The sequence below is a fragment of the Amia ocellicauda genome, chromosome 15 (assembly GCF_036373705.1).
Source record: "Amia ocellicauda isolate fAmiCal2 chromosome 15, fAmiCal2.hap1, whole genome shotgun sequence".
Lineage (NCBI taxonomy): Eukaryota > Metazoa > Chordata > Actinopteri > Amiiformes > Amiidae > Amia > Amia ocellicauda.
This window is the reverse complement of record NC_089864.1, coordinates 8,967,360-8,981,043: the sequence shown is the minus strand read 5'-3', so window position 1 is coordinate 8,981,043 and position 13,684 is coordinate 8,967,360. Positions and strand designations below refer to the sequence as shown.

Here is a 13,684-nt window from a genome sequence, read left to right as displayed (position 1 = left end):
GCCCAGCCTCAACCGTTGCCACAGCCAAATCCCTCCGCGCTGGAACAGAGCGAGGGAGAACCTGGCAAGCTGCACAATGGCTACGCGGGTCTGAGTAATGGAAATGGAATTCACAACGGGGTCACACACGCGAGCGCAGTTTCGCAGAAAATGCACAGAAAACTGCAGTCGAGCCTGTCGGTGAGCAGCGACAGCAGCAAGAAAAGTAGAGGCAGCTCGACGTACTCTCAAAAGCCAGGATCATCGCCAGAAGGTAGGAGGATGAGTAATAGTGATTTAAAGCCACTTTGAGTCACAGGTAATACTGTATTGGGTTTTTATTTAATTTTTTCCTCATATTGACCTTTATAGAAGCCCCACCAAACACACACACACACTCCCCATTGCTTTTCTAATGAAATTAACATACCATAAAAATACCAAGAGTTAAAGGTTCAAAACAGTCAAACAATAAACTACTGTGGAATTACAGAGCAATAAAAACTGGTAATGACACACAAGTAATGAAATAAGGATGGTTGCAGTGTTAAACGCAATGTTTGATTTAAGATTTTATATTTATGATTAGGATGAGTAGCCCAGGTGCAAAAATCAAAACGTGTCTTTCATGATTAACGCACTTTACCTTTTTTTAGACCTGTCCTGGGGAACACAGCATTTTGCATGTTATAATGAGATCTGTGTTATAATGAAGGTGATTTGAAGAGGATTATTGTTGTTAGTCACCAAGGTGTAAACTTATAATGAGGTTAGAGTGTAGGGTTCCCGTAGTGTCCTGGTACTACAGCTGCATGTGCCATTCATTTTTAACAGGGCCGATAATTTACAATGAGTTTCGTGTTATATTCATTGTCTTCGTTTTAATGAAAGGGTTAGAACATTTTCACTTTTTAAGCTTCCATCTGTCTTGCCTTCCTTGTTTTTCATTCCCTTTTCAGCTGAGTGCACAGTACATATTTGTTGAATATAACAGAAACTATATATATAACAATATAACGGAACAGAAACTGGTCTGCATCCTCTTTTTTTCACAATTTTCGGTTGACTTTAATCTTCTTTCTCATTTATAATAATAATTATTATAATAGAACTTCAAGCATTCAATTCTGCTCAGTCTTTTAACTGATATATTCACACAGCAGGTAGTGTGCATCATGCACTCAAATGTTGCAGCTGAACAATAACGAAATCAATGCTTGTTCTTAAAGGGGTGGACTGTTTGTCTGGAAACCCACAGGAAATATTGATTAGAAATGGCCAAAAAGTTGTGATTTACTGGGCTAAGGTGCCTCAATCATGTGATCATATGACATCGGTTGTAAGGTTAATAAGCACATCAGATTTCTATCTTTCCTAACTAAAAGCTGCTTTCTAATAGTCTTCAGCATATTTCGTGTCCTGTGTTGTTTAAACATGCAGTTTCTGTGCTGCTGTTTCTGATTGCCTCTCCCCTGTGCCCATGTCTGCTGACCACTATGGTCCTCCTCACGTCTCTCGCCTCCCGTCTGTGTCGGGCTGCTGTGTGTCTTTGGATTCGTCTCTCCTGTCGGTGCTCTGCGCTCACCCTTGGTCTCCTGGAGGTCTGCTCCTACCGCCTGCATGTAGCCTGTAGCACCTGCTGTGACGGCGGCTCCTGTTGCTGTGTGGGCCTGGAGGAGCCCCCTGCGGAGGACCTCGACTGCCACATCGATTGTGATTTTGCCCTCTTTGATTCTTGCTGTGAGACGGCTGAGTGCCTGGAGATTTGTTTTGAGTGTTCTGAACTCTGCCAGTGTAGCTAGTTTAAACAGAAAGTGGTCTAGGTCAATATCGTGTAAGTGAACACATTAACCATTACAATGGTAACAGAAACCTCTGTCATGTATGACCTCTTGGGGCAACATGAAAGCTTGCTGAATTATTGGCGTAGCTTGATATATAAACCAACAAGGGAAATATATATATATATGTGTGTGTGTGTATGTGCACATGCAGGCACGCAAATGGAAAAATCGTCAATCTGTGCATTTTCAATTCACATTCACTGAAAAGATACATCTCCCATGACTACCAATACACATGATGACAACATACGTATGATGGTGGACAGCATTGATCAAATCTCATTTCTTTAAACTGTAGCACCAGGTCAAAAAGCTGTGAGTGTCACACAGTGGCTGAAGGATGTTTTTGCTTCAAAATATGTTCCATGGCATTCCCACGATCTCAGTCCCATAAAACAGCTCTGGCTTTAACTGTAACGGTACTCCAAGTAGGCCGAGACCAACCTTTCTTTGCTGCACAAGAGACTGTGCTGTGTGGGGAATGGCGCAGTATGAAGCGGCTATTAAGGCCAGTTAAATACAGAGTTAAAAGCTGTGTTTTGTACTTTTTCTCTTTTCCCAAATCATATGGTTATATCGCATATGATTGGGTGTATATAGAGATGTAGCTAAAGGTTTTACATTTGTATAAACCCACACATATAAGACAGTGAGATGGTAGAAGGAATTACATATGATCAAATACAATTATACACACTTTACACATGGTGCTTCTAAAGTTAGTTGTCCCATACAAACAACTGTATTGTGAAAACTGGGTACCTTGGGGCAGTTAAATGGGTTACCCGTCCCACTGCCCTCTGGGATGCTGAACGGCTTCATGCAGCTTTGGGACCGTATGCTTCCAGGCACGTGAACCAGAATGGACACGCATGGTGGCTTTTAGCTTTTATAACTTTTATAGCAGCAGTCATACACCCCGATAGAACTCAATCGGATAGAACACGGTAAAGGAAAAATGTTGTAGAAAGTCAAAGCACAAGGCCGAGCACATTTAGAACATTTATAAACATTCACTTCGATCTTCACTGCATAAGAAACAGTCTTTTCTGCAAGTCTTCAATAAAGTTATAACATTGACAGTTTAAATCTGTCAATTACGTAACCCTTTTAACTTAATTTTAAACTTTTCTGTAAGTAAAATCTCCAACATGGTTTCAAACTGTGTAATAGTTATCAGTTCAAATTACTTAATCAACATGTAACATAGTTGTGACAAAGGGGCCCAAACTCCTATTTGTAAAAATATGAAAATCCTTTTTTACAACAATTTGTAAGGATATGTACTGCAAATAATGCCAGGGACAATAGTTCGATAAAAGTTCACTATAGTTTTTGGCTCCTGAGGACTGCGTTATATCGGGGTAGAGGTGTATTTGGCTTTTCTATTTTGTTAAGCTATACCTGCCTACATCTATTTTAGAATCACTGTTATTGGCCCTCATTATAAGGGGATATTTCATTAGCCAGCAGTTGATGCATTGACCAGACCATGTAACTTTAGATGAGTTTCATTGGAGTGACTTGATTTATATCAGGAGGCTTTGGATGAAACTCAGTTAGTCCGCCTTTCTAATCCTCCTGTGAGTTTCCCAGCACCCTCCTCACTGGGCCTTGGCTGCCAAAGAGGTTGCATGTTGGCCGTCCACCAAACAGTCTGTCTTTGTTTTAATATTTTCATACTCTTCTTGGGTGTATATTTATTCCATCTTGCTTGATGTCATGCTGTGCATCTTTTGATGTTCGCCTTTCAGTTTTCCAGATGCCTCAAATAATTTTCCCGACTGTTTTTGCTGTTAGCGTTCTTGCTGTTCCAGAATTTGGACGTTTCAGTTGAGTCTTAAACTGCTTTAACGTGGTTATAGGTGTGTGTTACTCCTCCGATAGTGCAGCAGCAATTCGCCGTACCTTTTCATATTATAACTTGACCTCTTTATGCTTTCCTTAAAATTCAAACTAATAATTGCAAATGAATTATACATCCAAGTAAATATCTCCGTTATCTAATGTTTATATATTTATATTGATTTCTCACTAAAATATTTGATAATACAGCACAGGGGCACTGTTTTGTGTGTTTTAACTAAAAAACATTAACATTAATAAGTATACATTTTGTCAAGTGCATACGCTGCGTGTGTATGCATGTGTGTCATATTATTGTATTGTGTAGGGAAGATGTACAACTAAAGAGATGTATTTACTGATTTACTGATGATACTCTGACCTGCAGGATTTCAATAAATACAAGTGTGTATATATATATATATATATATATATATATATATATATATATTATTGTTGAATGTAATTCTCCTGCACATAATACCAGGGACAACAATATATTCAGTACTATTCTGGTTGTATGTTTTGAACGTGAAATCCATTTTAGAGTAATAAGGATTCAGCCCATTATATGATATAGCTTGCAGAGAATCTAAATGTGGTAATGTGAAAAAGAAAGATAAATACATTTTTTTCCTCATATCAATGTGAATAAAAGTAATGTGTCATTATGCTAAAAAAACACGTAAAACTCCTAAAAAGAGGTTAAATGTTAATCAAAAAGGAGAAAAACATCAGCATTAGTGCAGCAATTTGCCGCTGAAATTTGGGACATTATTAATCAGCTTTACATGATCAGCTAGTGCGTTTGCATGATAATGTTCCCATTATTATAAAATTTGCTAATCAGCCCCAAAAGTGTAATTCATTCCTTTGAAATTCCTTTCTGCTGCTGATTCCTCTGCTTTCTCTCCTCCTGTTTTTCTGCCTTTTTTCACTGGAAGCCGAGATTTATTTCAGAAACAGCAGGTTTTCTGCTCCTGTTCCGGTAAACTCTCTGCATCCGTCGTCATCCTCCTCCTCAGAGCTCTCTCTCTCCCTCTGCGCGTCGGGCCTAAATCTGTGCACATCTCTGAGCTTGCACAGGAGATGGAAAACATATCTAAATCTGTTTCAGTGTAGAGAAGACAAAATTAAATCCGTTTATGTATTCATTCAATCATTCATTCCGTTTAGACTGAAGTTTATTTTTGTAAGAATATCAAAACTGTTGGCAAATAACCCTTTTTCTCCATAAGGAACTACTGTATTTCTGTCAGCCACAGCCTAATAGTAATCATTTATTTAAAAAAACTAAAACAAACAAGTAGGCAGTTTGAAATTTGTCAGAGGGCATTCCCCGGTTGGGTGTTGGGTTATTGGAAAACACTGAAGTTTTCAAGTTTCTGTCTTTAATCATCTCTTGTTCTCCCCCTATATTCTGTGCCTCGCCTCTATCTGGGCCTCGTGGCAGACTGCTGTGTGCACTGCATCCTGGCCTGCCTGTTCTGCGAGTTCCTCACGCTGTGCAACATCGTGGTGGCGCAGGCGTCCTGTGGGACCTGCAGCTCTGAGGCCTGCTGCTGCTGCTGTGGGGACGACCTGGGGGACGACTGCAACTGCCCCTGCGACATGGACTGCGGCATCATGGACGCCTGCTGCGAATCGTCCGACTGCCTGGAGATCTGCATGGAGTGCTGTGGCATCTGCTTCCCCACTTGAACCGCTCGCTCGCTCCCGCTGCGGCGAGATTCCCAGGAGGACGGCAGAACACGCGGGCCGCTCGACTCACGAGGCTCAGCACCGCCTCTGGGTTCGCTCTCCATCTCAAAGACGCTTTTGTATCGGACGTTGCTATATCAGAGGGCCTGCTACTCCCACAAGAGTCGTTTCGAAAACCAAAAAAAAAGCAGTTGTTATACTGTACTACTCCCAAATGTGCTTAATCAAGACTAGTGTTTCGAAAAGATTAAACCATTAGCAGTAAAGTAATTTTGCAGGCTGTTTGTAACTGTAGTTTTAACTTATTACAATATCTATGACTTATCTTAAATGTATACAGATATACTCCACATATATATACTCCAATTTGTATTATGCTGCTGTTAGCACTTTCATATACATTTGTAAATAATCAACCAAAGATATTTTCATATCTGTGTCCAAGAGATTTGCTCAGTGTCTTTGTTGAATATTTTCATCTATACAAGACTAAGTTGGGTTTCTTGGGCATTATTTTCAATATAAGGCTTCAATTTCCAGTATTTTTTTATTAAATATAAAAATACAATATCGTTTTATGTTTGTTTGTTTTAGTTTTTTGTTGTTTTTACTGAAATGTCACCGTTATTTTAGCATTGTCTACTGTAGCTAGGTTAACAGGTAATCTTTTACATTGTTGTGCATTTTGCATTTTTTGCTCAGTAACTGTAGAACTAAATCAAAAATTGTTGTTAATTCAAATGAACAAGTAGCTTTTCAGGTCACCTCCATACTTATTGTCTTCTCAAGTGAATAAAATATTAAGTGGAAAAACACAAAAACCTTCCCACAAAAAGTGTGATTTCCATTATAGCATCTCAATGTGGCCTCGGGCATATCTAAGCATCTCAGATCTACATAGGTTAAGTGTAAAGTGTCTATATATGTATATAGGGCTGAGTAGCTCAGTAGTCCCAGCAATTTAAAGGGCAAGGATTTTATCTCTTTCCACATCTGAATATTCTCGCTAACCTGCAATTATATAGTCAATATATGTATTGATTGTGTTGATTTTGTCTAAATTGTTAGTTGTTGTTCAGCATGAACAATCAATCGATACAAGACATTCAACTAAGTTAATTAAACTAAGACTTCATGTCCTTTGTATCAGTACAGATTACAGGAATTTGTGAATGATTTTATTTGATTCACATTCTTAGACTAATCTTAAATTAAAGTAGACGTAAAATGTATCATTAGAGATTCATTTCTAAATGTACTTATTTACACAAAAAATAAAGAAGGGTTTGAAAATGTAATTTGCAGTTAGGAGAAGATCAACATTAATTTGTTTTAATAATAATGGTGGGACAAAGTGGATATACTGGTTTCCTGACAGATAATTGGAATTTTGTTTAATGTATTTACTGTTGTGGAATAGCAAAAGTTGGATAGATATGGGTTGAACTTATTTCATTTGGTGATCGGTTTGCTGCTATTCCCTTTGTTTTGTTTTGTTTCTTGTCAGTAAACTAGACAGTATTTTAAATACATGTAAAGTATGACCATGTAATTCTGATTCATAGTCAAACACCATTTGGTATCTCTTGCCAATCACAGGACTGGCCTTTTTAACATGTTTGTTTCCAGATTTATTTACTTCATATATTTACATTTCATATGAAAATATGTTGTCAGTGCCTACTTTTGAGGAGCAGGATATTATAATAATTACCCACAATGCCAGCCAGCACCTTGAAAGAAAAACTTGCATAAACAGATTAGACAGATTTGCATTAGTATTTCTAACAGTAGGAAAATCAGTTATGTTTACAATTGACATGTAAATATAAATTACAGTTTAATGGAACCCTTTAATAAAATGCAGCGTCTGGTCTTCGGATAAAACAACGTGATGCAGGGTGCATAGAAAACTGTAAATCATGCGATTTCCCCTCAGGCTATATTTGTATTATATAAAAATACATAAACAGGAAATGAATGGAGATCATTTGATTGACATTTTGGAACTAAATTAAATATACTTTCTATTTAATATAAAAGTAAAAAAAAAATGTTTTAGATTAAATTCTTTACCAAATCTGGTATTCCTTGTATGATTATTAAATTAGTTGTTTCTTTAAAAGTGGTGTATAATATATAGGCATTGTGGCAAAAGACCGTACAGCTCAAGACAGAGAGGTCCCCTCTGATGTGATCTGAACATTGTTATTAAAACAGGAGATGACCAGAAAAAAAATATCTCGGCTCAGATGTTCGGATGAGTTATTGATCAGGTGTGGACATTGACTCTGGAAATAAGTAAATCATGGTGCTGCCATGTACTGTTAAATACAGAAGGTCATAAGATTGTGTGTTACACCCAGCATCACCAAAATGTTTTGTTTGGAAAAGGTATTGCTGTTTTTTTAAATCACCATGCACTTGGTAGATTTCTTCAAAGGAGGTTTGGATATGGTGCTTAAAATGTTGAATCCCCTTGACAAGCTTAAAAACTGTACGTTTACTTATGTTGCTTACTGTTTTGTCTTTTGTAAGGTGTTAGCACTATTTAAAATATGTCTCTAAAGCAGAGGATGTTTAGTAATGCATTAAAGCATTTTTTATCTAATCCTTTCTGACATTTTTGTAGCTAATTCATTATATAGTCTTATTTTTCTACCTGCAGGATGTAAGTACCATATAGACTAGAAAAACTCAGAACTAAATGTAGATAATGTGAAAGTGCGATTTCTGTTGACTGTGTATTATTTATCTTCTTTAAAAGTAAATTTTTAGTTTCATACCATACATTAGTTGATAACTAGATTGATAAAACTAATAAAGAGAGGCTTATCAGTTTTATTTTATTTTTGTTTTTGTTTTCCTTAGCGTATGCCAAACCTTGCTGTTTGTATTACTTTGTGGTGTGAACTGTAAAATGGAACACTATTTTGAAAATAAAATAAATGCATAAAATGTATGTTCGCTGTTCTGAATTTTAATAGGCGTCTGCACTGTCGTAATGCTGAATTCACATTTGATTACTACAGAAGGCTTGAAGGCAGACACTCTTTTGTGCTTGGCCTCCTGTTACGCCCTTGACTTTGAAAACCTGAGCGCTATCCTTCTGTGGTGATGACTCATCGGAATTAAGTGCATTCAGGACTTGAACACTTGCGTTTGAGAGCCGGCCTCTTTTTTCGCATTATTGTTTCTTGTGAAGCAGGGGCCGTATGAAGTATTCGTGTCATTTGTAAAGGCGTTGAATACAATGGTGGACAGAAACGCTTGCTTTTTCTTAGGAGGTGTGGAGCTCTAATGATGGTACGAGCAAAGATATAGCTCGGATAGCCAAGGTTAGCCTCAGTCATCCGTTTAGTAAGCGTCCGCCCAGACATCACTACGCGGGAAACAGCTGATCGCTTCGTACGTATGCTACGTGTTCTCAAGTACCAAAACAGCTCCCCTGCTGGGTAATGCTGTACTCTGACCTTTGGCTGGAACAACCCCCTATTAACCTTTCAATTAACCCCAACACTACCCTATTTGGCATACCCCCTGCAAGCCCCAGCAAGACATTTCCATTCCTTTAATATTTTCTGCCTTGATAAATTCCTCTCGGAAATTACCATCTTATTTCACTAATGGCATTTGAAAATATTCCCAATGGCTATCACTCTTTTTTTTTTTCTAAAATATAATCACATGGGGGAGGAAAAAAAACATCTCCAGGTAAGTGTACGGTGACCTTTTGCAAAGTCACCCACCTTTATCCTTTTAATCAATTTCCCTCAGTTCAATTCAGCACAAGCACTTGTAATTTCATGATTAAGAAAATTCCATTGTTTCTGTTTTCAGTCTTGAGAAATTTAGTGCTGCTTGGACCCGAGGTCATTTCTCTTACAATATTAAATAAGTCATTAAAGCAGTTTTTTTTTTTTTCCTCTCTCCTCGGTCGGATGTAAGTCAGGCCCACAAAATGAACGTCTGGTGCCCTCAGCTATAGAAATATACACATTACAGCTTTTGAATTCTCTTATTTTTTTATTTAATAATGAAATTTGTTTTAATGCTGTTTTTTTTATTGCTGTGCTATTGCTTCAAAGCTCTTTGTTACACGCACTAAAATATATGTGCACAACCTTATCAATCCCCCAGCAATGAAAGGTTTTAAAACTCTTTACTGAGCCAAATGTAATTATATGATTTGTGCAATGGTTATACACCGATTATGTTGAAAAAGAGACCCTGGTTTACAAAATCGGCAGAAAGAAAACATCCCATCAAACCTAAAGCCTGGTCATGCAGAACCGGCGTGCATGTGGCCGTGTTTGAGACCAAGTTGTATTGGTGCCAGTTTTCAAGAAAAGGGGGGAAGCAGGCTTTTCATTCATATTCTGTAAATTAACATTCAGATGTAACATGCATAAGAACTGAGAAACTGCATTCCAGAGATTCATTAGGTTCTGCCAAATTGAGGGCCTACACTGAGCATGTGATGCATAATGTAATAATATCCTTTCTTCTCATCCACATCAAAGTTTGAAGGACTGTTGGTATCTTCTTAAAATCTGACTTGTAGCATGACATAAAAAATAATATGAATAGATCTTTCAGTGGGGTAAGCACAAAACTAGTTCAAGTAATGTCACACTCAATTAATGTACTCAGGTGGTGCCCCCATTAAAATTCCCACTTGTGGGTTCAGCTTACTATGCAAATGGGGTCATTACCTGGAGAATTTAATTCGGTATGACATGGGGACCAGAATATTTCCTCCTCCTATTTATTTGCTTGTACACATTTTTTTCCCGTCTTCCAAGTATAATTCAGATTAATATCTGATAACTTCCTTTATTGCCCCCCATTTTAAGGTCAATGTGAAAAGGCATCTTTGATCAGGATCGAGTGTATTGATGTTGATATATTTTTCTGTTACTTATTATCCTGGATATTTAAATTGCACAAGGTGTCACCGTGTATAATTTGTGGATGTGTGCCGTTGTAATAATGGGTCTCAGTGGGTTATTGAATATCACAAGGAGAAGATTTGAGCTTATTTATGGCTTACTTCACTTTTAAGCATTTCATTGCCTCATCCCCAATTCATATTTCTCTTCAGTCACTGAGTCTTCTTGTGTTGAGCTTTATTTATTTTTGATTGCATTAATCAGTAGAATTCCAAGATTTTATTCGTAAGGAATCTACACAGATTGTGCCAAATACGTATTGTGCTGTACAGTGTGAATGTTTTTGTTCTTGAAGGAAAATGTGTGTTTGTGTCTGTGTATATATGTATATATAAACACATACACACACACACACACACATATATATTTCCCTTTAATGTTCTGCCTTCTGGCTTTACTAGCCACAGACAAAATCATCCTTTGGTTTATGGAATGAGAAAAGTAAATGATTTGTGGGTCTTTAGTGTTACGTTCATGCCCTTATGCCAGATCTGTATTTTTTAAGCAGTGTCTCGATGTATGCAGTGGTAATACTTTAAATATTTAAAACCCCCTTCTTGAAACCTTTACAGCTTTACAAGTTCACCTTACTGTGTTTAATCTGTATGTTACCTTAAGGTACGACCAGGATGCTGTTGAAGCAGCAGGCAGCATTTTGAGAGATCTGGTATTCAGGAATTCAATTCCTTAGTTTAAAGTGCTGAAAAGTTCAAAGTTCCTGCTATTTGGGTTTGAAGTTTTGCGCAGACAATGACTGGTTTGAAAAAGAAGAAAAGAAGGAAAAAAACACTTGGTGATGCTTTAATGCTTCTCCTTTTTTCCCCGGTTTGAGCCGGCTGAAACAGAATTTTCTTTGTATGTAGTATTTTTAAACATCAAGGGTGATACAAAAGCCATGCCTGTGACTGGGTTCATGTGCTTGCTTGTTTAGGTTATAGGGAAAAAAGACTGCTGCAAATAAGACATCAAAATAAAGTCGTGCACTTCTAAACTTTTTTCAAAATCTAATGGACCGTGGTGGAAGCAAATTGAGGAGGACGTGGATAGAAAATTTCCTGTTTATTTGCTTGTACATGGTCCTTGAACTATAAATTAGATGTCACCATCATTATTTGTCATTTGCTGGTAGGGATGTTTTTGTAGTTCACAAAGCTATGATTTGATTTTTCTTTTTTAAATTACTTAAATGAGCGACTTGACTGGCCCCAAGTTATCTTGACAGTTTGACAATTTGCGGTTTCATTCGGCTTTGTTGTATTTTTAGGTATTTACACTGACATAATGCTGTCATCTTTTTGCTAAGATAACTTCATAAAATTGACACTGACTTAATCTTCAAGAAGGTGTATTTTCAAATACGATGCTTGTATCTTTTGAATTCATTACCCAAAATCACAGGCAGAATAAGGATATGTTTTCTTTATTCTTTCCTTTTTTTGTAAATGCCATCTAAAGAGAAGTATGAACTTTCCTTTATGGTGTAACTGATTTAAATATAATTTAATTGAAGAATATCAATAATTGTTGTTGTTGTGTGTGTGTGTGTGCATGGCTCCAGATTAGCAAAGACATGCACTTTAATAAGGACATTGTATTGGGCACTGTTGTATTCTTTTTTTTATGTATTGTTTTCATCTTTTTTTTTTTTTTTTTAAAGATTTTGCTTTAGTACATCTCTTTATTCTGTCTGGAAATAAGATACATCTCCAGTTCACCTGGCACGTCATTTAGTTTGGAGGAATTAAAAACATTTTACTTGTACTTCGAAAGTGCAAGTAAAATGTGCGCAAATCAATCAACAGTTTTATTTTTTAGACCGTTATATATTGTGTGCCGACTGCAGATACAATAAATGTAGAATTTTAAATATTTTAAAATATTTCAACCGATTGATTGACCAGCCACTAATTGACAAATTCTTGGACTGAACAACCAATCGCTGTGTTTCCCTGAAGACAGTTTTTCCTTATGGGTCTCAGCCTGCCATGCACATGTTACAGTTACAGGAGAAGAATGAACAGGAAAATCCAATTGAATTGTATTAGCATTAAACTCCACAGCAAGGATAACTTACTGTTGTGCAGAAACAAGGCGAGGGACCCTAAAGCCACCTTCACAGTGAGAGAGGCCCCAACAATGACACTTTGCTGCCCTATTCGTACCGCAGTTGTGTATCGGAAAGCAAACCTGCTGGCCTCCAAGTGTGAACTGTGAATCCCAGCCTGGTGTACTTAACATATATTGGATCTAGTCCATCATTTAAAATCTGAATTTTGATCAGGAACCATGTATTGGCCTTAGCCTGTACATCCATCAAAGCCATGTTAAACATCCCCATTAAGAGAACCACCCCCGTTGCACTACAATGAAACCATGCCCTGGGGCAGCTGGCAGAGTATTGCTGGGGTAGCCCCTCTATGGGGTGTAGGGGGAAGGGAGAGTGTGACTGGGGCATTTCTGCTGGGAACAGAAAGCTTAAAAGACAATCAGATTTCCCTGAAATATTTGAGTATTTGGGGTTTCTGAAGAAAAATAACAATAATATCAATGCAAAGAGCAATGGAACTCAGGAGCAAGAACAGACATTTAAAAAATACAAAATGACACAGAACGCAAATTAAACAAAATAAACCACGAAATGTAATACAATAAATTAACCACAGTAGATATCATTACAAATTGACAATATTGAATGTGAAATATTCCTAACTCTCTTACAGATCCATGTTGATTACATTAGGGTTGATAATTGGATACCCAGGAATCAAAGTCTTTACTGCTCTAATCATGACAAGACGTCATCATCTGCTCCATGATATGAATGAGAACGATTATTATTCCCAGTGTTGAACACAGTGTGGTTGGAATCCCTAGCCTATCTGTATGGAGGCTGTAAAACAAGAATAATTCAAACAAATACTAATTTTATATTTTAGTACATTTGATTTCCATTGTAAATATATTTTTAAAACTATTTGACAGATTTTGTCATGTTGACATTTAATATGCTCTCATATCTGGTGTTTCACTTGACCCCAGTGGATACAATTACTATTATAATGCTATAGTTTTAATTACTATAGTAATATTTTTATTCAAAGCAATGCTTCCAATTTAAAACGCAGAATAAATCCTTGTATTCTTTTTTTTTTTAATGAGCATAAATACATATATTTCACATTACTTGTATTCTCCTTCTTTAAGTTCCCTGCCCCTGTGGGGGTCTGACAGGGCTCTTGCTATAGACGGGGTCTCGGGTACAGACGCACCAGGGCAGTGATATGGTGCGAAATCGTGGTGGATGAAAACAAAACGAACGCAAAGCCAAAACTTTAGCTTTCTGTTGAGCCTACTGACTCAAAA

The 13,684-nt window shown here is 37.2% G+C and overlaps 1 protein-coding gene across 1 annotated transcript in view; it reads left to right on the top strand.

Moving 5' to 3' along the window:
* Positions 1-8,331, top strand: part of mdfic (MyoD family inhibitor domain containing) — a 34,980-nt gene extending 26,649 nt beyond the window's left edge. The window contains exons 4-5 of the mRNA XM_066723771.1: positions 2-253; positions 5,122-8,331. Of these exons, the coding sequence (XP_066579868.1) occupies positions 2-253; positions 5,122-5,369 (500 nt within the window). The 3' untranslated portion in view covers positions 5,370-8,331. The remainder of the gene's footprint in view (position 1; positions 254-5,121) is intronic.
* The last annotated feature ends 5,353 nt before the right edge of the window (positions 8,332-13,684 follow it).